Source organism: Sander lucioperca, chromosome 1 (assembly GCF_008315115.2).
Source record: "Sander lucioperca isolate FBNREF2018 chromosome 1, SLUC_FBN_1.2, whole genome shotgun sequence".
Taxonomy (NCBI): domain Eukaryota; kingdom Metazoa; phylum Chordata; class Actinopteri; order Perciformes; family Percidae; genus Sander; species Sander lucioperca.
In genome coordinates this window covers 43,561,640-43,586,619 of record NC_050173.1, presented here as the reverse complement: position 1 = coordinate 43,586,619, position 24,980 = coordinate 43,561,640, and the positions used below count along the sequence as shown (strand labels likewise).

Sequence of the window (24,980 nt, the reverse complement as noted above, 5' to 3'; positions counted from 1 at the left end):
CGGTTAGAAGATGGCTGTGTCTCATGTGACCTTGTTATTTGTACACACTGTGACTATACAAATCACAACATGTAAACAGGAACATGTTGGCGTTATTTTGTCACTTATTGGGAGCAGTAGGCTAGATGGAGCCGTTTACCTTCAGGATCTGTGCTAACCAAGCTAGCGGTGGGGGCGTCAGACAGAGTTACAGCTCGCACGGAGATGAGAAGGGTATGTATGGACTTATCTAACTCTCGGGGTTACGGTGAATAAGCTAAAGTCCCAATAAGTCGGCGTGTTCCTTTAAGCTTTGTGATTTGCTTTGAAAGTTCGGCCGAAATACTAAGTGAATGTAACAGGTGTTTATCAGTAGGGATGGGGTGCCTCACTTTGTTCTTTAAGTTGATATTATGGGTTTATTTTTTCATTACAATCTTGTCCAGTACAGCTTTAAGTCATATTATCGAGGTATTACATATTCTGTGTATCATGACAAACATCATGACACAGTGTAAATTAGAAAAAAATAACTCAGTTACAGTCAACGGTGATTTTTACATTTGTGTTTGCCTACTTAACAAATTAGTTAACAGACTGTTGGCTCATCGTGGGTGATAAAGCTGCAACCCGCAGCTACACAGATGGCCTGAAATAAATCCATTGTGATTCTGTACCATCTGCATTAACTGCTTTCTAGAGTTGCTCGTGTAGCATGATCTACAGGTGAAACTCATCACCACCAGCCTGGATGAAAATAAAATAAATCTTTGGTGGAGAGAACATTTGAACACACATGTTGTTAGGAGTGTCCTGTAGGCACCGAGCGAAAATAAAGATACCGTAGGTCTGGAAAAAAAACTGTCATTGTCAAACAAGGAAAGTGCTTTTCCAAGTCAGTGAAATTTTACACTTTCATATCCAGAATCCAGGAGTTTTATAACCCCAACTATACCATACAAAGACAACAAATACATTTATTTTTATTTTCTCATAAATAAATTAAAGACTTTCAGCCGACCTGGTGTAGCGAAAACACTGATGTGAAAAAGGTGCAGAGAACCTATTTGATTTGTATCAAAAACACACAGGAGTAAATGACAACCGCCAACGGAGTGTGTTTATCTGCCGTCACAAACCATCTGGATGATCAGGTCGCGAGCGTCCTGGACGCCATAGGCAAGCTCCGCGTCGCCCTTCTTCACGTAGGTGCCGATGAGGTACAACTTGCGGTCTCCGACCTCGGACAGAGACAGAGCGTCGTGGAGGTCGGTGATGCTGCAGGATCCTGGAAGGTCCTGGAAACATGAGACAAACATGAGGGGACATCTAGTTGGAGATTTCAATCGTCCCCTTACTTCATTATAAAGACACATCAGAGGATACCAGAAACCTGTACTATGAATCAAGATCAACATGCCCTGGATTTACCCGGCTTCACTAACCCTAACAACCGCGGTCCCGCATAAGCTGTGTCACGACGGTGGTTAACAACTAGTTCAATCAACCCACAGTTTCCCAATCCAGCGGCACGCGCGTTCACATAAAAGAGGCGGTGTTTGCGCAGCACGACCAATCGCAAACATCTACCGGAGCCGCATATTTTATATAAGAAGAGCAAACTATAATTCTACATAAATATGAAGAACACGGACACGGTTTTGCAGGCAAAACGCAATACAGTCGCTGCTTCCTAAAACCGGAGGAAAGCTGGCAGAAAATAGCTTACGCTGTAAATGCGTAAATCACAACGTTTATCAATATCTTCCCCATCAGTCAGGCACTAGATCGGACCATTATTACACTTGTCCATTCCATAAACTGTCGTTGCTTTAGCCTATTATTTCAGTTGCAACCCTGGCAGTGGAAGCGATCGTGAGAGCAAATAATATATATATAAAAACATAATTCAAACCAATGTGCGCATTGGCAACACACGGCTCAAGATGCAGATAGCCTATATGTAATTCCCTCCCATTAAAATCTATATATTTCACAAAAATACCCATCAGGGAATGTTAGCGGGGGTCTCTAAATGTTTTAACTTTTATGAGCGCATCCCTCTCTCCCTCTCGGCGCACCGAGCGCCGCCTGATCTTACCGTCCTAATTTCCACCGCTTGCGATGATGCCGTTATCAGTCGAGTATTGATTGGTCAGTAGGCGGTGCTTTTACACCAGTTGATCTCTAATCTCCAACATAACCTGCTCCCGACCAGGTTAGGTGTTCACCATAAGTTACCATGGCGACTGAACCCGGTAACAAGTGATCCACCGTCGTGGTACAGAAAACCCTGGGTTGAACCTGAAGTTAGCTCATTAATGCCAAATCTTGCTTCGTAGTACAGGCCTCTGCTCTGGAGTTTAACGTTTTTAGATTCTGGACAGGACTTGTGCCTCTAATAGCAACACGGAAACTACCTTCTAAGTCTTTTCGGATTATTTAAATACAACATCCGGTAACACTTTACTTGAAGGTATCGACATGATCGTGACATGACACTGTCATGAACGTGTCATAAACGTTATAAACAAGTCATGAACGTTTATGACTTTTGTCATTAAGTGTCATTCGGTTTTTGTCATGACAAGTTGACATTGTTTGGGTTGTCTTGATTATGACAACTTGACATTAATCAAAGTGACATTACCAGAAGTTGTGTTGGTCATGACAACTTGACATTACATTTCTTTGGCGTGTCCTTATTAAGACAACTTGACATTAAACAGGATGACATTATGTCAAGTTGTCATGACAAAGACATCCCAAACAAATTGAATGTCAACTTAGACAACCAAGACAACTTCTGGTAATGTCACTTTGATTAATGTCAAGTTGTCATAATCAAGACAACTCACACAATGTCAACTTGTCATGACAAAAACCGAATGACATTTAATGACAGAAGTCATAAACGTTTATGACTTGTTTATAACGTTTATGACACGTTCATGACAGTGTCATGTCATAGTTATGACAGTGTCATGTCATGATTATGTCGATACCTTCAAGTAAAGTGTTACCCAACATCCTCTATTCCTTTTATTTATTTATTTATTTATTTATATATATATATAAAAATTGTGATCAAATATTTTCCCACTGACATGTTTTGATACTAAATATTGAACTTATTTTGACATGAGTAACTTTGCAAAAAATAAACAGAATATTCTTAGCACGACTTTTTGTTTGCAGCTACATGTAAATGAGACAACCTTTGTGAAAACTTGCAGTCTACGGCAGTATTGGCATTCAGGAATTTCAAAATCCTTCAAAATAGTGGCTTTCAGTTGTTAGACCTATTAAAGTAGCCAGCTTTACTTCTGTGTTTGAAAACACTTTTCATTGATTCAGAGTGCATTCAAAATCTACTTAGAAATACGTTTTGGTTGGTATTTCCATGGGTACAGTAGAAACACAGGCTACAGCGAAGACAACTGGTGCGAGTGAGACAATCAACTTAAAAATGCAGCATCAGTTTCTGAGTTTTAAATCTTAGTTGTCAGTGCATGACTTACATTTGGATCACACTTTTACAACATTCTGAGCAGAAACAATTAAATCCCATCTGAACACTAGAAATGTATTGATTAACAGAAAATGAATCAGTAACTGTGTTGATATTTGATTCATCTTTTGTTTATAAAAAAAAAAAAAAAAGCAAATATGCCAAAAATCGACAAATGCAAAAACTTGCTGGTTTTCTTAGTTCTATAATAATGAACTGAGTGAACTGAATATATTTGGATTATGGAGTTTTGATCGGACAAAACATGACATTTGAAAATAACTAATTGGACCCTAGGAAACTATATTATGCTATTTTTCATTATATATTTTCTGACAATTTAGACCAAATGAATAATGGAGAAATTAATCAGTAAATTAATGGTTAATGAAAATAATAGTGCTGTCAGTTAAACGCGTTATTAACGCCGTTAACGCAAACCCATTTTAACGGCGTCAATTTTTTTATTGCGAGATTAATGTTCTTTTTGGCCTAGCAAACTTTGTAGTTTTTTTCACATGCTGTTGCAACAACTAGTAACGTTAGAAAAACTACAACACCACAATGGATCTAGCTAGACCGGAAACTAAACAACAGACACGCCGCACACTTGTTTGGGCTTGTGAGCCGGCCAAAGAGTAGTAGGCTAATGTTACGTTTTGAGTGGATGGCGAGCGCGAGACGCCGAAATGGATGCCAGTAAGATTCTGAATGGAAAGTTTACTTTTTAAAAGTTGCCAAATGGTTCCATTGACACAACCAAAGTGATTTGTGTGTTTTGTCGTTGTGAACTGAGCTATCATCGCAGCACGTCCAGTCTGAAATACCACTTGATGGCCAAGCACACAGCTGATGCCAATTCTCCACCCCCTCGTCAAAGCCAGGCGACAAAAGCACAAAGCAAGCCGATCCACTTTTCCATGTTGATAAGAGCATTAAAATGAGAAAAAATAATGGGACAAAAAGAAATCTAGGGACATTTAGAATAGATAAAAATGCATGATTAATTGCAAGTTAACTATGACATTAATGCGATTAATCGCGATTCAATATTTTAATCGTTTGACAGCACTAGAAAATAATCATTCGTTGAATCCCATGTGAACACAAAGTCTCTAATTATAATCTGTGTAGCGCTCTTCGAAGACAAAAGGGCCCGCAGGCTTTTGTTAAAAGCAGCCTGGAGTGTTTTTATCTGTCATTCTCACCTGTTTGTGGGCCAGTATCATTAAAGGCAGGCGGGGGTCAGAGGCCAGCAGCTCATGTAAATGCTTCTTAGCAACGGGGAAAAGCTGTGGGTTGGAGGAGTCGACCACGAACACCAGCAGGAGGGCCTTGGACATGTACTTCTGCCAGTACGGCCGGAGCTCCTCTTTACCTCCAACTGACAGACAGAGAGACAGACAGACGACTGTGACATCGACATCAAACTCATGGCGTGCAGCAGAAGTGACCGGTGGCATTGACCATCACCTCTTTTGGGTTCAGACTTACTTTCTAGGAATTCAATGTGCAGATCCTCTCTGCTGATGGAGACTGCGTTGAAGCCCTGCGTCGGCTCCATGTCCTGCTCCAGGCACCCGGTGGCCAAACAGTGCAGCAGGCTGGTTTTACCCGCTCCATCCAGACCCAGAACCAGCACCTGCGTCCCTGCTGACTCCACAGACTTGGACTGCAGAACACAGACCAGTACACGGCAGATTAAGACTGAATACTATCTGCTCCGCAGTTGTTTCTTTACTGCTACCATAAAGATACTCACTTCATACATAAGTCTATGTTTTTATTTGGATGTTTTCTGTAACTAACTACATTTCTTTGCTCTGGACTTGTGACATGTGCAGTGACAATAAAGTTGAATCTAATCTAATCTAACTGTTGTTTGAGGTTTTGCCCTCTACTGCAAATCAAATTTCCCCTTGAGGGACAATAAAGGTCTGGACTAAGAAATGTGCATGTTTTTCATACAAAACCAACCAAAACTTCTCACATGAAAATAATGAATTATGCCCACACATAAAGCAGTTGAACAACAACTTAAGAGACCAAAGCCTAGTCTACAAATCTGTCTTATTTTGTAAAAGGAATGCGTAAAACAAGAATCTGACTGGGCATTCCACGGCAACTTTACTCTGACACTGTGCAGCTGAAACAATTTGTATGATTGATTTATAAATCGATTAACTGTTTAAGTCAATTATCAAGCAAAAATGGTTGCCCCTTCTCAAACGTGATTATTTGCTGCATTTCTTTTGTTACATAAATGTAAATTAAATATCTTTGGGTTTAAGACAAGGCACTTAAAGACATCGCCTTGGACTCTGGGAAACTGTAATGGACATCTTTTTTTGCCCACAATTTTCCTACATTTGATAGACCAATTATTAGATTTATCAAGAAAATAATCAGTCACGTAAGGCTTGTATCATGTGCACGCGCATACAACTTTGTTATTACTTAAAATTCCACATGGGGGAGGCAGAAACTACGCACTATTAGCTTTAAGTAGCAGCCGATACAAAGATAATGTCCAAAATGCTGATGACAGTGTTTCTAAGGAAGAAAGAGAAAAACTCAGTGGACTAACAATGAGTTTAAATATTATTGTTAATATATGTTAGGGCTGCAACAAACTATTATCCCTTAATCTACTGTTTAGTTTAAGTCTTTTGGCCTATAAAATGTTAAAAGGTCCATCACAGTGCTTGAAGCAAGACATTATTTCAACTGTCACAGAAACTAAAGAAAACCACCAAATATTTATATTTGAGAGCATGGAAAAATGTTTATTTTTCTGTCACTTGTCTTTCTAATAAAGGCCCTACATTTCCCAGAACTCCCCACAGCAATCCCCAGTGAACTTGCATGAACTTGTTGCTGTTGTTTAACCATTACAACTAAAAGGGTATTTATCTGGTTGTAGTAGTAGTTTATGAACTCTGGATGATGTTCATAATTATCTAGCCAATCTTAAAACACAAACTCTATTCTGTAGCTGCTGTACTCTGGTCTGTTTTGGGCGTTTCTTCTACTGAGAGTGTGATAGGCTAGCTACCTCAAGTTAATCCTAAAACTAAACCATTTTTAGGGGAAGTTAAACGTGCTCATTTTGTCCTGCCTTCTAAGAACATTTGGATATCAATTTTTAGAAAACAAGTTTTAAAGTAGGCCTACACTCTCCAACAACTGTTTCCAGGAAGGTGTGTCGTTTTACCATCGATGCTTTCTGAGTTTGAGCAGCAGCAACAGCAGCAGCGGCGGCGGCCACAACAGTTTGTTCAGCCGCAGCTTCCTCTCTTCTCTTCTGTGCCTTTCCCTCTTCTTCCTCTCGAGCACTTTTACCGTCTTTCTCCGGCCGAGTTTCAGGCTTCTCCTCCCCGGAGGAGGAGGACGCGTAGGTCCATAGAAGATAAGCGACTCCCCCCGCTACAACGACGGAGGTGCCGAGGACACCGGCTTCCTTCAAACCGATCATGGTGCTCAACCGCCGGCTTTTGCTTTCCAATCTGTCGCTGTTTATCCGTCCGTGTACGCCATTGTTGCACTTTTAGCGAAGCTTACACTTTGTATCCACCTCGATGTCCTCCTCCTCGACTCAACAAGTGGATTAACAGACAGGAAGCTGAGGAGGAGGAACTCCTCAAAACGATGTTTCCGGAATGAAGTGCGCCGCTTTTTGTTGATGCAGTGTTACAATCTCACCGCATGAGGGCGCCGTTATTCCTAAACTATTTCATTATAAACTCTTAAGCTTCTTTTAAACAAACATGGGATTAATCAAGTAATTAGAACCGGTGATAGAAAGTGGCTAAGCACATTTACTCAAGTACTGTACTCAATTATGGAATTGAGGTACTTCTACTTTACTTGAGTATTTAATTTGTCTGCTACTTTATTCTCGACAACTGAAGTTACTAGTTATTTTGCATACTAAGATTTAACATGATGCAATTTTCAGTGCACAATATCAACTTGAGTAATTTTAGTCTTATCTTTTGTTAAAAAAAAAAAAACTGCCAATGCTGTAAGAATATTCCCTCCTGTTTTTAATGCCAATGCAGTTGTTTCAAGCATTTTAATAAAAGAAAATTCACAATTCGAGTGTAGGAAACTCTTTCCTTGAGTACTTCTACTTGCTGCTTGATGCTTAAGTATGCTACATTTTGCTGCCAATACAGTTAATACTGGGTCTGAATACTTTCTCCACCACTGATTTTAACCAGTGGTTAAAAGAAGTAGGCTAACTTTGCAAATTAGCATAGCATCATTTTCAGTATTACTCATGAAATTCTGAAACTGTACATCCATGAATTAACATGGCAAGAACATCATTAAAATGGTAATAAAAAGCATGTAGGCCTACCATAAACAGATTTGGGTGTCAGTTGGGGTTTTCTGTGCAGACGACAGATCCCTGCAAAGGTTTGAAATAACCAGTTGAGTGTCCTGGCAAAAGACAAGACAGTCCAGATTGTGAAGTCAAACCTTTCCTTACTCAAACCTGCAATGTTGAAGTCAGGAGTAAAACACGACAGTGAGGCAATCATGAAATACATTTATTAACAAATGAAAGGATTCCAGTTAAACAACAGATGCATAATGAATGAAAATCAACTTAAATCCAACGGTTTATCAAATCAAAAAGGTCTTTTTTTCCCCAAATGAATGAACTTCAAAAACAAAAGGCCAGAACTTCTATCTGAAAGCCCTCCTTCCTCCCTTCCCATCATGGTTTGAAAGGTGCTGTCTGGTTGGTCCTCTTCACCGGCACCCTCTCCTGCTTCTTAGGAGCACTCAGGAGCCAGGTCTGGAGCTTGCTGTCATCCCGCGTCACCCCGAGACTCTTCTGGGTCCTGGCCCGCAGTGAGGGAGGCCTCTTTCGCTGCCGAGCCCCAGTTTCCTGGACCTGATCTGCCCCGGAGCTGGAGGACTCCACTGTCTCGGCCTGTCGATGCCTCCTGGCCTTGGACGCCTCCTGGAAGTTGCTGTAGCTCTTCTGCTTGATGGAGGACAGGAGCCTGGCCCTGCTGCTGCTCTCTGCCTCAGCGTGCTTCTCCACCTCATCATCTTCATCATCATCATCATCATCATCATCATCACAATCATCAACAACAGACTTCTTGCCTTTGTTCTCCTGTGAGAAAGTCTTCTTCTGCCAAGTGATGAACTCTGACATGCTGTCTTTCAGTTGGGCGGAAAAGTTTCGATGGGTCATGGTGGCCTGGCAGCTGACCTCCACCGTGGCCTCCTTCAGCTGCTCATAGTGGCTCTGGATGTTGGACATCTCCTCCAGGATGTCGGCAGAGAAGAGCTCCTGGACGGCTGTGCTCCTCCCAAGAAACTCTGTACACACGGCGTCCCTCTTTGGTTTCAACTGCTTTTGGAAGCTGAGAAAATGTGGCATGGCTGTGTAGTGTATGGCTTTGTTTGCAACAAGCTTTTCGTATATGTAAACAACATCGTGATGCCCATAATTCAATGAATCCTTGAGAAACTTCTGGGTTGGAGCCCAGTCCCTGAGAGCGAGTCTAATCTTCACTGGTGGAATGGCAAGTTGTGTGTGGTACAAACCAAACATCAAATACAAGCCTCCCACTCGAATCTGGTAGCTGTATGGAGGCAGGAAGTACTTCACGGCTGTGGCCAGCGCTACTCTGCAGAATCTCTTCAGTTCAGCCACACTGGGGATGCCTCTGAACACATCTGAGAAGCCTATCTCCCTCCAAATGGCTGAGAACAACTCGTACCTGACGGAGTCGGTGTGCTGGAAACGAGCCAGCAGTTGCTCCACATCTTCTGTCAGAGGATCGTAGAAGAAAGCAGAGTAAACCGGCGGCTTACGAGGCATCCTGTGCGCAAAACAATAACCTCAGATATTACTGAAACTCTGAAGGCGCTCCGAACGGATTCAAGCAAGGTGAGGCCCGTCATTGTCCAATTACCGGAGAACTACGCCCACGAGTGGAAGGAGCCAATCATGGCGATTAACCATCAGGTGTGGTTTACCTGGGTGTTCAATTTTTACACGAGATTAGGACAATTTAGTCCCTTTACATGCCTGGAGTAACTGTAATATATCTCTATTGGTTAGGATTAATTTGATAACAATAGTTATAATCCCCAAACTTAACATAATTTATATGTTTACCTTTTCCCGCATAGCTCCTAAAATAAAATGTACCATAGACCTAACATTTATATGGCTGGGGAAAAGCGTCTCCTTAATCTACCAAAGATAGTGGGAGTATCTCTTTATAAATTAAAATATAGAGATCAGAGGTAAAAAAAAAAAAAAAGATTAAGATAATGAGAAATAAGTTCTAATCTCATTCTATTATTTGCCTATATTGAGCGCCACTGAATTAGATTCATTGTTGCGGATTTAGGATCTTAGTTTAGTTCTACAACTTGTGAATTCCTCAAAATTGGCTTTTTGTCAGTATTTGCATTTTGTAGCATAGTGTTTCCTCACACCAGCTTGTTAGTGTTTTCTCGAGCTGGTTTATAGGATTTCTGTAACATTATATTTACCTGCTTTCATTTCTGAAGGGCAGATTCATATTCTATTCTATTTTTTAAAAAGAGGGTTCATTTTAACTGATGTGGAAATCATGTGCACATTTTCACTTGCCATCTTTCTTTTTTACCTAAATGAAATATCAACTGCATATCAAATGCAACCTTTAAAAAAACCTAATGCAGTTCAAGTAGTAGAGAGTAGTAGCCATCTAGTTAATGGAAACACAGGGGCCATGTGTCATTAAGAGTTTTATTAAGACTTAACAAAAGGGGACACCTGTTTGGTCTTAAAACATGCATCGGACAGAATTAAATTTAAGAATTTAAATTATTTAGACCAACACAGGGATTCAAAAATAAATATTCTTTAACATTGCATCGTGGCAGCTGATTGAAAGTGAAGAGACAGTTTAAGGAAAGCAAACAGCCAGAGTATGTATATCCTAATACTCAGACCCAAGAAATATTAAGGACAGTTCTCCCAAAATTGAACTTTGAGTTACTTTGCAAAAGTAGTTTTCCTAACTGCATGATTAACTATATTAAGGAAAATGCAACACCGACATGGCACGGAATTAAATGAAACTGAGGTCTTAAAGTCAGTAGGGACATGGTTTTAATGATTTAGTTGACACTTCATGGAATAAAAGTTTGCTGGATCTACCAAACAAATGTATTTTCATATTTGATAGACATTTAAAGATGTTTCTGAATGCAACATCTCTGTGAAAACCTGACACATTACAGGAGGACAATACAGGAAGGCCATTTTGATTTAAAAAAAAAAAAAAAAAAAAAAAGCACCAGGTAACGGCGAAGAAAAAGCATTTCCCATTCATCTGACCATTTAAAGAAAAAAAAAGAACTCGTTATTTTGTTCATTTCACTGTGACCTCAGAAGGTCACGAGTGAAAAGAAAGTTAAAACAGAAAACATTTTAAGAATCAATCTGCTTTTGCAGAGCTAAAAAAAGTTAATTTCAGTGGAACTGTCCTTTAAATACTCTCTCTTCTGTACTTTTAACGCCACAAATTAAATGACATAGAAGAGCAGAGGGGAGCTTTTGGTTTCACATATTTAAATGAATGGCCAGAACAAAAAGTTCAATTTAACTTGAAACATAAAAAAGAGAAAAGCTTATGATTTCTTGGTGAGACAGAGTATCCCATGGCCCCTCTGCCTGACGTGTTGCTTCCCTCTGACTACCAGCCTCCTTTGCCTCCCTTCTTCTTCTTCTGTGGTGCCTTCTTGCGTGTGGCCCCCGAGGCTGCAGGTTTCTGCTGCCGTGGGGGGACCACGTTGCTGGCGGCGGCTGTAGAGGAGCTGGATGCAGACCCTGGTCTGGGGGAGGTAGGGGGGCTACTGGCTGTCTTACTGGCATCCCTGAACAGAGGAAGAGCAAAAACCGTGTCAGAGATTGCTCTCAAGGAAATATTTGTTAATTCTGGGAATATTTTGAACCTATAATACACCGCTAGGCTCTTCAAAACAAGTTGAAATGAGATGTGTGGGAAACCTTATACGTGTCACTCTATGCCCTTCAAGTACTTTCAGGGAATAGTTGGACATTTTGGGAAATATGTATTTGCTTTCTTGTCGTTAGATGAGAAGAAGCCCTTGGGCAAAGGCACCAAACCCCCAACTGCTCGGTGCACTCATCCGTGTGCAGCCCCCTCACTCTGACATCTCTCCATTAGTGCATGTATATGTCCTGTTTGTGCATGTGTGTGTATTTCGGGCCTGTGTGTAATGTGTGTAACTGCAACTGTAACCAACAAGAGTGAAAAATGTGAATTCCTCCTTGCGGGATAAATAAAGGCATCTCTTTTCTTCTGATCCCCCTCTCATGTCTGATATATGTGCTGGTAGGTGTATTATTGCATTTTGGACAAAGTCAGGCTAGCTGCATTCCACCAGTTTCCATTCTTAGCATACAGACATGACAAGTAAGAAAGCTAATAAGCATGTTTCCAAAACGTCAAACTATTCCTTTAAACTGTCAACGAAGGCTGCAATTGATTCTTTTTAATATCACTTTGTTTATAAAAGTCTGAAGATAGTGAATAAAGCCTAAGATGACTTCTACCGATTGCTTATTTGGTCTAAAACGGAAAAAGGGCATTTAATCTACAACGGCAAACAGTGAAAAGCAAATAATCTTCACATTTGAGAAGCTGAAACCAACAAATATTTCATTTTCTTGATAAATGAGTTAAATGAATACATAAGTATAAGTATATGAAAACATAAAATTATCAAAATTGTTTTTAATCAATTGTCTATCAAACACCTATTTCTTCAGCATTGCTAATATCTCTGTAGAAACATTACTATGCAACTCATAGTAGGGGGGGGGGCAAACACTGTATAATTTGCCTATATACAGGATTCCCTTGTGATTTTGTAATTTCAGTAAAAGTTACATTAAAAGGGTCATTTTGAGAGCTGAGATACTTTATATCATAACAATAAAAATAGCAGCCTGTTGACACTGCCTCACTTTTCCACGTGTAGAGACATTTCTGACTGTCTTAGCATATGGATTTCTACTTTGGCCTAAATTACACACAAGCTGTTTCTTCTGCACAGCAGCTGGACATTTCCACCGAGGATTCATTGGCAGGGAAACAAAAAGGACAATCTCGAGTGCTTTCCTTTCCTTTCTTCCTTTTCCATTAGTGGAGTTGATTATGGGGTTTCAATTTCAGGAAATTGCACCCAGTAAACGCCACTCGAAAGTGATGTGCATATGCATGCGATTCTTTACTCACAACTCGGCCGAAGCGCCTGCCATCGCTCCCTGTGTGCCTTTTCCTATTTGCTCCTTCTTCTTTCCCTTCTTCTTGCCTCTGTAGTAGGAACGCTCCTTCATGGGCATCCACCTCTCAGGGTCAGGGGTGCCTGTGGGGTCGTAGTTCTTGGGCAGTTTGCCTAAAAGAAGAGAAGAGGAGGAAATCACCGAAGGGTGGCATATTATTTTGAACGCATCTTGTATAAGAGGAAAAAAAGCTTTAGAATTGTGTTGTAATTCCTACTGGTGGCCCCTAGAGGTCAAGTGTTCACCAATTATTTCCATTTTAATTTTACAATATCATCTTAAAAGTGTCACTAAGAAAGATGTCATTGCTGCAACACGTAATATAACTCAGTGGGCTATTGTAACAGAGGAAAGAGAGTCTCTTTGAATAGTAATCACTTGTTTTACTTTAACATTTCTTGAGAGCATGTGCCATTTATTATTATTTTGGAAATAATCTGTCCCCAAAACAATGTTTGATTAATGGCATACCTCTCTTTTTCTTCTTCTTCTTTTTAATCTCTCCTTGGCTGTAAAGAGAACGCAGACGTATTAGATTAAAGGAAGTAAAAGCTCATCCTTTGAATATTACAAAGGATATTTTTAGATTATACAGGTATTTGAATCTAGAAAATGTTGTGAACATAACAAGGCTGATGTGGAGTAATAAGGGGTTTACATTTGTTCTTTGGGAAGGTTTTCTCCTGTGACCTTAGCAGCTTTTTTCCTGACGTAGTTGGCTCCGTGGGAGTTCTCCAGCTCGTCCACGTCCACATTTAAGGCCATTGTGTCTGCGGAGGGTAGGTGCTTGCTGAGGCTGGAGAGGAATGCTAAGGACACAACTGTTTTGCATTGGCTCTTGAAATGTACACTTTAATTTGCACCGTCATAATGTCATCTGAGAGTCCTATCCTAAATCCTTTTGCATTAGCATTGCTAGGAAGGCAGTGTTACACAAGAGCTTGCAGGGTTTTTCCTGCATAGAGGATTTTTTGGCGCCCCCCCAAAGAGGTTTTAGCCAGCCCCAAAGGAAAATCACCAGCGCCAAAATTATAAGAATTGAGAATAAAAAATAGCTAATCGAATCCTCTCTGAATGTGTTTAACAGCACTGTTGAACAAGCAGAACATAACCTTGAATATGAGAGCTAATCTCAGTTTAACATCCAGAGTCTGGCTGTACCAGACTGTCTCTTGTGATTTATTTAAATATTAATACTGTCGTGTCACCCCCCCAAAGACCCATTCTGTGCCAGGAAAAACCCTGGTTTGTAGCATATACGAAATGAAAATTAAAATATAATAATCTCAGGTTGGATAATAAATGATGGAGCTCCAATACTATGTTCTTTGCAATTAACATCATACTAGTCAGTAGCGTCTTTGGTGTGGTCTTCTAGGGCTGCAACTAGCAACTAACAATTATTTTCATTACGGACTAACCCGACAATTCTTTTGACAAACTATGAAAATGCCTAATATAATTCCCTAAAAACCCAGGTTGCGTCTTCATACTCCTTGTTTTATCTGATCATCAATTTAAAACAACAAAGATTTCCATATATCACAGCAAACCCCCACATTTGAGAAACTAAAAATCAGTAAAATGTTTGGTGTTTTTGCTTGAATATGATTGACGATTAATCGAGCACCAAATTGCAAATAACAAAAAAAAAAAAAAAAAAAAAAGCTTTAGTGTCTTCAATTGTTTCAAAGGATACGATTTGGCTTTATCCGTGTCCACCAGAGAATACGCCGAGATGAGTTGTGCCAGTGTGTGGATGTCGTTGGTGTTTTGCCTGTTTCAAGAAAAATGAAACAAAGTTAGCTTCATTGTTTCAGGAATTTCAACAACTGTTGCAGTAAAAATGATCAACAGACCAACACAAAAACGGGAAAGTTTAAAGGTTGCACATTCACTCACAGATGTGCTGCACAAATATGTAAGTGATTAAATGCTTTGCCTTCACATAGTTTAATTGTTCATCTTATAATTTGTGTTTTTCCTGCTCTATATACACACTGGAATGATGTTTATCAAGCTGTTTAAGAACTTGATAAACATATGAGCTGCTCTACGTCATGCCGACAAGATTGATCTCTCACACACACACAGAGAGAGAGAGAGAGACAGAGAGAGAGAGACAGAGAGAGAGAGAGACAGAGACAGAGAGAGAGACAGAGAGAGAGACAGAGACAGAGAGAGAGACAGAGAGAGAGACAGAGAGAGAGAGAGAGAGAGAGAGACTGTAACTCACTTCCACAGCTGCTCCAGATCACTGATGGCTTCTTTTTTCCGTCCGTACTTCAGTTTGAAATTGGCAGCTTCTCGTACAAGTGCTAAGTGTGCAGCAGATCCGGGCTGTGGAGGAGGAAGGGCAGGCTGATTACACAGTGTCTTGTCAGATGAAAGTATTACCCACATCCTCAACTACAGTATAAGTGGCGACTGGCTACATTTGTTGTTAAAAATTGGACTGCATCTCTGCTTTGACTTTTTTTCTATGAAGCACTCAATGCTGTAATGTTTCGGCACTGCACTTCCTGCAATTACCCGTCAATCAAATACAGAGGGTTCAAGTGACAGTGTATTGTTCCCTGAGAATGGTTGATACATTTTGAGTTTCTGTAAGTGGCTACCGCTGCCCAAGTTGGCTACCCAGTTCAAAGGAAGACTCACAAGAGTCTAGGGGTGCACCGATCCAATATTAATATCAGATATCGGTCCCGATATTGACAAAATAGCCGGATCGGGAAATTTCGGGGGACCGGAAATATTAACAGATCCACGGTCAGTTTTGTTAGTTTTTTTCCCTGTGTCACATGCTGGAAGAGTTGAGTGTACAAATAAATAAGAATTCAATACATTACATCTGTGTTATTTTGTCTTAGTTAGGAAAGTCTGGTGCCTTTAGTCTCTTCCACATGATGGAAGGAAGGTATAAGGTGGAAGGTATATGCAGTGTATTATTAATTCAACAACGGTATGGGATCGGTATCGGGTATCGACAGATACACTAAGCCCAGGCATCGGTATCGAGACTGAAAAAAGGTCAGATCGGTGCATCCCTACAAGAGTCACAGAAGAATACCTATTGTGTTATATCAACTTGCAACAGATTTTTGTTCGGCCACAAACCTGTTCAGACTGGTAGTGCTCAATAGCTTGTTTGAAAATCTCAATAGCGCTGTCAATGTCTTCTTCGTGGGAGTACATCGTTACCAGAGCTGAAATCTGAGGAGTCAATGACACAGTTTAGATGAACACTTTGAGAGTTGACTGAAGCGGAATCAAAGAGTTTACACAGTTAACCATCACTGAAAGAGACAACGTTGTAATACAAAAATGGTCACAAATGTATCTAGACAGGGTATTGTTTTCATTTCAGACCTACCATCCCCGATTTGTGCTTGAACTCTTCAATGGACCTTAGAACATCACAAGCTTTTGTTACGTGACCTGAGGACCAAAAGAAAGACCCCAAAACAGAGTATTAGAACACAAATGCAGCTATTGTGACCATATAAAAGCCCACGTTACATAATATCAAACTTAAAATCACTAGAAATTAATGCTTATTTCTAGAAAACTAAAGTTTGAGGCATACATTTTTTTTGGAAAATGTCATTCTTCCATTAAAAGTTGTACGTTCTTCTTGTTCATGAATATTTAAGCACTGAAATTAAAAACTGAATACATATTGAACAACAAAACATGCTTTCATTTGACAAAGATATTTATGTGTTTATTATAGAAACAGGAACATTTTCAACTGATATCCTGTTCTAAGAGAGTAGAATCTGTAGGTATAGATATGCCAGTACCTTGTATTAAATAGAGTTGTGCCATTGTCAGTTTGATGCCAGACGCACTCTCTGGATGTTGGTCTGAGAATTGCTGGAAAACAAAACGATAGTCAGTTAGCATGATCGAAAACACTGAATTAGTGATAGACCGATTTTATCGGCCGGCCGATATATCGGGCCGATATCTGAGTTTTTACGTGTATCGGCCGATACGCGGCTGCTGCGTTCGCTGATAGTTTTTTCCCGGCATTATTTACAGACAGGCGTCCACAGGCAGCTCTGTGTTGCTGGAGACGCTGCAGTTCACATGCAGACCATGCACTGCCCCTCCCCCACTAGCAGAGTGCTGGTGCTGGAAGCCTGCCAGGCTTTCAGCACCATGGCAGTCTTAAATTACAAATCAAGCACTTTACTTCAATGGCTACTTTTCAGGTTTATTGTTTTCTTAAATTATTTAAATGTGTTGACAAAGGACATGTTGTGATGACCTGATTATATCTGTCTTATAATATGTCAGCAAGCAATGCATCATCAAGGCTGTGTTGTAGATGTTGATGAAAGCCTTTTACCCTTGCACAGTTAACCCTATGCAGTGCACCCATCCATATGATGCACATTGCACACATTTTTTGGGTGATATGAATGTAAGATGATTGCTGCGACACTGATCTGTGTGTCCGTTTATTATTTTTAAAGAAATGGCAGAGCAGATTCCGAAAACAAATCCAGTGTGGCAGGGTTTATATTTTTATGATGTAGTATCGGCTCCAAATATCGGCTCAAGAAAATCGGCAGCCCGTATCGGTCATCGACTAAGGCTGATGGAAAAAAAAACAAAACGGTATCGGCAGTAAAAAATCCATATTGGTCGAACCCTACACTGAATGCATATAAAACATAACTACTGGCATCACTTTTCACTAAACAAGAACTAAATACATTTTCTAGAATCCTGCTTAACAGACCAATTAGGATTGCAGCTACGGATGCATGAGGTCCTAAAAAATAATCTAGAATCATACCAGTATAACTTATTCCAGTCACGTCTTACACTTACTATTTTTTGGAGCTACAGACAGTGGGCACAGAGTAATATTAGCTTAAAGGCCTCATATTATGCTCATTTTCAGATTCATAATTGTATTTAGAGGTTATATCAGAATAGGTTTACATGGTTTAATTTTCAAAAAACACCATATTTTTGTTATACTGCACATTGCTGCAGCTCCTCTTTTCACCCTGTGTTTTGAGCTCTCTGTTTTAGCTACAGAGTGAGGCATCTCACTTCTATACCATCTTTGTTGGGAGTTGCACATGTGCAGTAACTAGGTAAGGACTACTAACCAGTCAGAAGCAGTGTATGAGGGAGTGCCACGCTAGCAGCTAGGCGAGCATTATAACGTGTTACAAAGTGACCACGTTTGTCTCTGAAGTAAAGGCTGGACTACAATAGAGCTGTTTGGAGCAGTTTGTGAACAGTGTTTTCTGTTGGAGATGGTAAGTCCCTTTGGGGTGGACTTTGGGCTTTTTCACTTTGGAAACCGATTACATGCACAAAAAGATATATAACACAAAGGAAAGGGAAAAAGCCAAAAAGCATAATATGAGCACTTTAAAATTTGTGAAATGAGTGTATGTGTCAGTAACTGTAAAGCCATTTGCTGGGTGTTTAATAGTTTCTGTCTAATACTATTTGTACATACATTTTTTAGTATGGATAGCTTAAGTGGGAATGAAACATCAGCAACGTTGGCGCCTTACTTTACCCGTGGACCTTTACATAATCAGAAAGAAAAGTAGGAGGATTTTGTTTGTTTTTAGGATGTGAGTCAGACAGACAGCAGCGTTGGTTATTTCTACCTGGAGCAGCTCGATGGCCCTGCTGTGCTGCTTCTCCCTGCACAGTTGAGCAACCTGGATGAGGACCGGCCGCGGGTGACCCGGATTCTGAGACTGAAGACTGGATGACAGTTTCCTGCACTGGTCAGCCTGTTGACGGCACGCAGAGATGCACCAACGCTGATCAGTAACGAAATCTAAAATTCTGGAAAATCAGCCATTACTGTTATCTTCGTAATGTGAATCAGAACATCTTTTAGCTACCTGGTTCGTGTACATGGCCAGGAGGGCTTTGTTGAAGTCAATGGCCTGCAGCTGCTTCTTCGCCAGCTTGTATTCAACACCTTCAGCGTTTGTCAGTTTCACCTTTTTCTTGGAGTCAAACACGTTTTGGTCCTATGAAAACAGACAGAGCTTAAATGAAAATGCACTTCATCCAGTTGGAATTTTGCTTTCTTGATTTTACATCTGTGGATAGATGTTAACAGATTATTATTTATTTTTTTTTACAGTGCGTTATATTCAGTATTTTGGACACGGCGGTGCACATTGGGAAGTGAGTAAGTCTGAGGTTTACAGTGAGATCCCAATGATACTTTTATGATGAAATGTTTTAGTTGGTAAGATTGCCACACACCCACCTTGTTTATTGTAATGATATTGTTGGCAGTCACAGCAAGCAGCCCTACATCTGATGGCCTGCAATTTAGAGCATATTATTGAATATCTATTTGACATCTGCACTGTATTACTGACACATACTAAACTTAGCACAAAAAGTAAGGAAATTTGTGTTTGGTAGATTATTTCTCTGTGGTAACAATGCTTTTTGGCACTAAATCTTACACCGTTGGAAAGCCTGTTTAGTTGCCTTTCAAATGGTGCCCCATTTGTAAGGAACATGCATTTGTGGGATGAACAACAGTGCTGAGTATGTGGGTTGCGCCCATGAAGGATTTGCCAAATCTTCTCTGCCAATGCCAAACAGCTTATTCTGCCATTGACTCATTTGGTGGATTGGATGATTGAAGTTTGAAGAAACAAGACATATTGGCAATTGAACAATTTATTTATTTCACAAACAGGAGCCTCAGTAGCGTGTGGAAGAACCATACACAGCCACAACAGCCTGGCACCTCCTCCTCATGCTGGTCACACACTGCTGTGGGATGGCATCCCATTCTGACTGACTGTAGCTGTACTTACAGTAGTAGGGCCCATGCTCACAGGGGTACCAGAAGCTCAAAACAAGTGTCAATAGCAACAGCAGAATAAGCTGTTTGGCATTGGCAGAGAAGATTTGGCAAATTTTTCATGGGCGCAACCCACATACTCAGCGCTGCTGCTCATCCCATAAATGCATGTTCCTTACAAATGGGGCACCATTTGAAAGGGAACTAAACAGGCTTTCCAACGGTATAAGATTTATTGCCAAAAAGCATTGTTACCACAGAGAAATAATCTACCAAACACAAATGTCCTTACTTTTTGTGCTAAGTTTACTAAAAAAAAGTGCAACTTATGTTTGGACTTTGGAAATGCCCGTTAAACTGTTTCTGGCACAAATGTACATACTGCGAGTACCATCACAACACAAATTCAAAATAGAATACAACAACATTATTTCAACCTGTGCTACATTCACTTCGTCTGCTTCTGAGAGTAAATGAATTGCGATGATCCCCGCACTCACTTGAGCTTGATGACCTGGTTGTAGAGCTGCAGAGCGTCGTCTGTCCGACCTTGTAATTGCATGATGTACGCCATCTGAGAATGGATGACGGCCAGCTCTGACTCAATGTCCTCCTCGGTCACATCCTGAAAGGGACAAACCAGCAGTCAGAGGGATTATCCTGGGGGAATTAATATAAGCATGGGCATTGGTTGCAAATTGAACAAAAACACCATAAAAATTCCTATTTGCTCAATTTCTAGTGTCTTGGGTCAATGTTTTCTTCTCACACCATCATCTACCTTGGTAACATCTCAACTCAAACAAATATCAATTTCAAATCCAGACTATTTCTGGGAATCGAAAATTGACTTCACTCTCCAGATAAAAAATATATAAAAAAAAAAAATATATATATATATATATATATATATATATATATATATATATATATATATATATATATATATATATATATATATATTACTGACAAGATTAATGACTTCAAAATTGTTTTTGCCTTTTCCAAGCTTAACAAATCCTAAATGATATCAGTTAATACCCTTTTATTATTTTCCACTTCATGATCTTTCAAGATCAATTTACAAAAGTATTAAGTTCCACAAAGTGTGTCACATCATCTCTAATACATCATCCATGATGAAATTGTTACAAAATAAAACTCTGTTTCCTTGACAATGGATGAGACTTGATGAATTATGATTTAGAAGAGAAAAAAAAGCAACACTCACAGAATCATCTGCCAATGAGACTCTGCAAAGCTCTGTGAAAGAAAAACAAAATCAGTTCAATTTAAATCAAGAATGAATAAAACAGCACCTTGACAGAGAAGACAGAACAGAATGGGACTGACCCTCTGCTTGTCGTAGTTTATTGAGTGCCTCTGTAAGCTGTCCTTGGCCAATCAAAGTGCAGGCAGCATTGTAGCACAACTCATACGTGGACTCGGGAAGACCTAGATCTTCCTGCAAAAGAAAGTATAACAAGTTAAAATCCATATAATACAATAATTGCACAGTCATTTGCCTGGTGACAGATTCAGTCTGACTCCAGTCTCAGTGACATTGAGCTGAGCATGATCAATTTGCACGAGCTCTTCATCTCTGGTATTCATACTAGTTAACAACAGATGAAGAATAAGCTGAATATAAGCGTGACTCCGGAGTCATTTGTTATGCTCAGCATTCAAGAGAGAGGAACCGTTCCAGACTTTAAACATGTTTGATGTACAGAAATGTTAACACTTTTGCAAATCAGTTTATCTTGTTCCTTATCCAGTTTCAAGATTGAAACAAAGACCTGATCAACAACACAGAAAAGCTAATAAACTACAGCACGGTGGCTTCAAAGAGCCCAAAATTAGAATGTTTTTAGGAGTGCTTACCAACGGAGCTTCCTCCCACTGACTCATAGACGCCACCACAGCAGCGAGGTTAGTCTTCCTCTCCTCCTCGTACTCATCCTGGGAATTCCTGATCAGATCTGTGTAGACACTCTTGCAGTCGTCGTAGCGCTCCAGTCTGTACAACTGGAAAAGGAAAAGAGAGACAGCTCCAATCAGAAGGAGTGTTTCCGTGTCAAATCATTGTCCAAATGTGGTTTCAAAAAGGTTCTTGTGTTCTATATAAACTATATCACATGTTACATGGTTAGATAGGAAGATACTCATTATTAATATTCAGCAGTTCCAGGCAACAACAAAAAAAAAAAAATACACAGCATTTTAAGAGCTCGTGGCAGTCATATCCTAGATTGTGAGGACAAATTGTGTGTTTTGTAAGATGCGCCACATCAACAAGGAGGTGGGCAGGAACACTTGTTTTCTTTTCCCATTAAAAGGCTCAAAAATATACAGTCTAAAAATCAAAAGTATGCAATAATATGATTTTCTTCAGCCTTACCACTTGACCGTAGAGCTCCTTCAGCTTGTCTGTTTGTTCAGGAGCAGCCTCAATGGTCTTCAGGGCACTATCCACTCTGTTCAGCCGGTACTCGCAGTACGCCTTCTCAAACGCAACATCACTGAGAAAGACGAGTAATACAAATGATTTCAATAGGGAGACGGAACCAACAGCAAGAAGTGGAAGCAAATAATGGAAGCAAGTAATGTGTTGGTTATGTGCGTAAAGTAGGGGTGTACAAAAAAAATAAAAATAAAAAAATCGATTCGCGATTCAAGCTCTACCGATTCAAAATCGATTCATAGACTTCCAAAAATTGATTCATATTTTTTAATAAAAATAAATAAATCATTTTTTTTAAAACATTTTTTAATTGTATGTCTACTGCAATCATATGGGAAAAGTAACTACATTTACATACTGTGAATCGTTTTTTTTTTTAAATCGAGAATAGTTTTTGAATCGAAAAATCGATTTTGAATCGAATCTTGAGCCTGAAAATCGATATCGAATCGTGACAATTTCTGAATCGTGTACCCCTAGTATAAAGCATGAAACAAGCATGGCAAAGGTTTCATTAAGTTATAATATTCTTTAAGCGTTTTGACAGCAAACCAAATGACATGGTTTTATTTGAATTAACAATGACTTTGTCGATCATTTTTTTCTCATTTGAAGATATTAGATAGAGCTTCAGAGCTTATGCTCCTCCAGTATGGAACAGACGGTTTTTGCTGATTTGAGGTTTGCAGATACATTGTTGTTTTAAAAAGACAAATTCAAGATATGTTGTTTTGCATTTGTATGTGTGCATGGCATATACATACATATACTGTATGCATGCTATCTGCCTGTATTTCAGTTACAATTTATCGTCTACTGTTTTCACTCAATTAAGCACTTCCACCTGCCTTTGTACAAGACCATGCTCTACAAAGAAACTTGAATAATAAATGAAATATTTATTCTATAATGGTATAACATGTCAAATGTCTTTTCTTCTCTGTTCAACAGTCCAAAACCCCCCCAAAATATTCCATTTATAATCACTTGACAGTGAGAAACCCTAACATTTGAGAAGCGGAAACCAATGAGCAAAGATTGTTGCATGCATTTTGCTTGATTAAAATAATGAAATAAATGATTCAAGAAAAAATGTCCTGTCTGTTTAATCAGATAATTGTTCCCATGCAAATATTAAGAATGCACATTTACTAATCAACACGTGTAGAAGTTACGAACATACATAACTAGGCCTGCACGATTAATCAATATAAAATCGCGATCTCGATTCACCCTGTTCACGATTACATTTTTAAATATTTTTTTTAATGACTTCAATTCTCCTTTAATTTTACGAGCCGACTGCATCACAAACGCTACTACTTTCTTCTGTGAGTTTTAAACAGACTGTATAAAACAGGTTTTAAAGCGCTCCCAAGCGCTGCAATGCTCTCCCTTCTCTTCATTGTAGCCTCTATGTTTACAGGCTTGTGGTGATGCGCAATATGCTATATGTGCCAAAAAAAAAAATCTGTTTGGTACTGCCAATTTCTTTTGTTTTGTCATGGTTCATGTGTGCAATAAACATTACACTTTGTGAAAAAAAAAACCACACAATTACTCGATTACCTGCCGAGTAGTTTTGAATGTGTGTTCATTACATTCAGCGCCTCTTTGAAGCTGCCATTCTGAACGAGACAAACTATTTTACAGTGAAGGGCCGTCACATCATCCCTGTTTTCGTGCAGAACTGCGAGAGAAGAGGACAAAAAACACACAGCAGATTAAAGAACAGATGCCAACTACACACCGAGATACTACTGACTGAAAACAGCAGTATTAGAAGAAGAACCAACCGTCAACAAACGTTTCTAACGGCTTGGTAACAGCTGAGTACAAGCTGGTTAGCTGCTGACCACGATCAGTTAGCTGCAAGGCTAGGGACACGTCACTAATCAGGGCAGGACGGTGCATTTCTGGAGCACAATATTAACTTATAACTTCACATAAACCCAACATAGAACAGCTGGTTTTGTAGCGACAACACTTAAGTATACAATTATGAACAGAACTTTGGTATATGAAGATAATTACGTGTTTGAGAGACCGGACATGTAGATGTCTAACTACCGTTAGCCTAGCCACATGCTAACAGCTGTCATGCAGCTTGCCCTAGCTTAGCCAGCTGATTGGAGGCAGAATATATGGGCCGTCTGTCTACTGTCTGACCGACACTCCGGTTCCGTTTGAGAGCAACGATGACAGACGAAAGTACCTACTTTTAGTTAGAGCTTTAAGGGCTCTTGTAAAGTCTCCATTCTGCCCGCAACGATTAACTTCAGTCCACAGCGAAGGCACCGAGACCCCTCCGCTCGCCATCTTCGCTGAATGGGCTCTGAATCAGCGGAAGCAGAATGTTTACACTACCGGGTCAACAAGATTTGTATTTATTAATTTTAAAATAAAATAAATACCAAATACACAAAATAAAGATTAGTGATAGACCACAACGTGCTTCAATGTTAATGAAAAGTAGATATTTTGGAGATGTTAGCTGTAAGGTTTCTCACTTAGTAGTGACGCTCGCAAATGATGCCTTCACAGCCAACCTATAAAGTTCGGCTTCCCACAGTAGGCAGTAGGAAGGTGCTGAAGCAGTTAGTGGATTCTTTTTGGAGCACCTCTTGGCTGTACAAATAAGATAAGATGAACTTCAATGAGCCCACATTGGGGGAATTCACTTGTTACAGCAGCGCAAGAGTCAAAACGCAAAAGAAAAAAGTGATTGTGTGATAAATAAAAAAATAAACAAGATTTAAGAAAGCAAGACAAAAATTCAAAGAAAAGAAAGTTACGTAATCTATCTATCTATCTATCTATCTATCTATCTATCTATCTATCTATCTATCTATCAGAGCTGTGTAATTAATCA

General features: G+C 39.6%; 3 protein-coding genes across 3 annotated transcripts; all 3 read right to left on the bottom strand.

Moving 5' to 3' along the window:
• Window positions 1-546: 546 nt before the first annotated feature.
• On the bottom strand, window positions 547-7,156 carry arl9 (ADP-ribosylation factor-like 9). The gene is made up of 4 exons (XM_031317193.2): window positions 6,705-7,156; window positions 4,985-5,162; window positions 4,699-4,874; window positions 547-1,277 (listed from the first exon to the last, which is right to left on the bottom strand). The coding sequence occupies exons 1-4, from the start codon at window positions 6,963-6,965 to the stop codon at window positions 1,101-1,103; spliced, it is 792 nt and encodes a 263-aa protein (XP_031173053.1). The 5' UTR covers window positions 6,966-7,156; the 3' UTR covers window positions 547-1,100.
• An 869-nt stretch (window positions 7,157-8,025) lies between these two features.
• LOC116062492 (snRNA-activating protein complex subunit 1-like) lies at window positions 8,026-9,513 on the bottom strand. Its single transcript, XM_031317192.2, has one exon. It carries the CDS (start codon window positions 9,336-9,338, stop codon window positions 8,217-8,219), a length of 1,122 nt encoding a protein of 373 aa, XP_031173052.1. The 5' UTR covers window positions 9,339-9,513; the 3' UTR covers window positions 8,026-8,216.
• Window positions 9,514-10,245: 732 nt separating this feature from the next.
• On the bottom strand, window positions 10,246-24,595 carry srp72 (signal recognition particle 72). Its single transcript, XM_031317215.2, has 19 exons — window positions 24,328-24,595; window positions 23,678-23,798; window positions 22,046-22,166; window positions 21,529-21,672; window positions 20,998-21,109; window positions 20,876-20,907; window positions 20,145-20,269; window positions 19,093-19,150; window positions 18,716-18,847; window positions 18,473-18,601; window positions 16,631-16,703; window positions 16,201-16,265; window positions 15,945-16,040; window positions 15,064-15,167; window positions 14,527-14,604; window positions 13,486-13,623; window positions 13,299-13,336; window positions 12,781-12,940; window positions 10,246-11,392 (listed from the first exon to the last, which is right to left on the bottom strand). The coding sequence occupies exons 1-19, from the start codon at window positions 24,425-24,427 to the stop codon at window positions 11,212-11,214; spliced, it is 2,007 nt and encodes a 668-aa protein (XP_031173075.1). The 5' UTR covers window positions 24,428-24,595; the 3' UTR covers window positions 10,246-11,211.
• Between the last annotated feature and the right edge of the window lie 385 nt (window positions 24,596-24,980).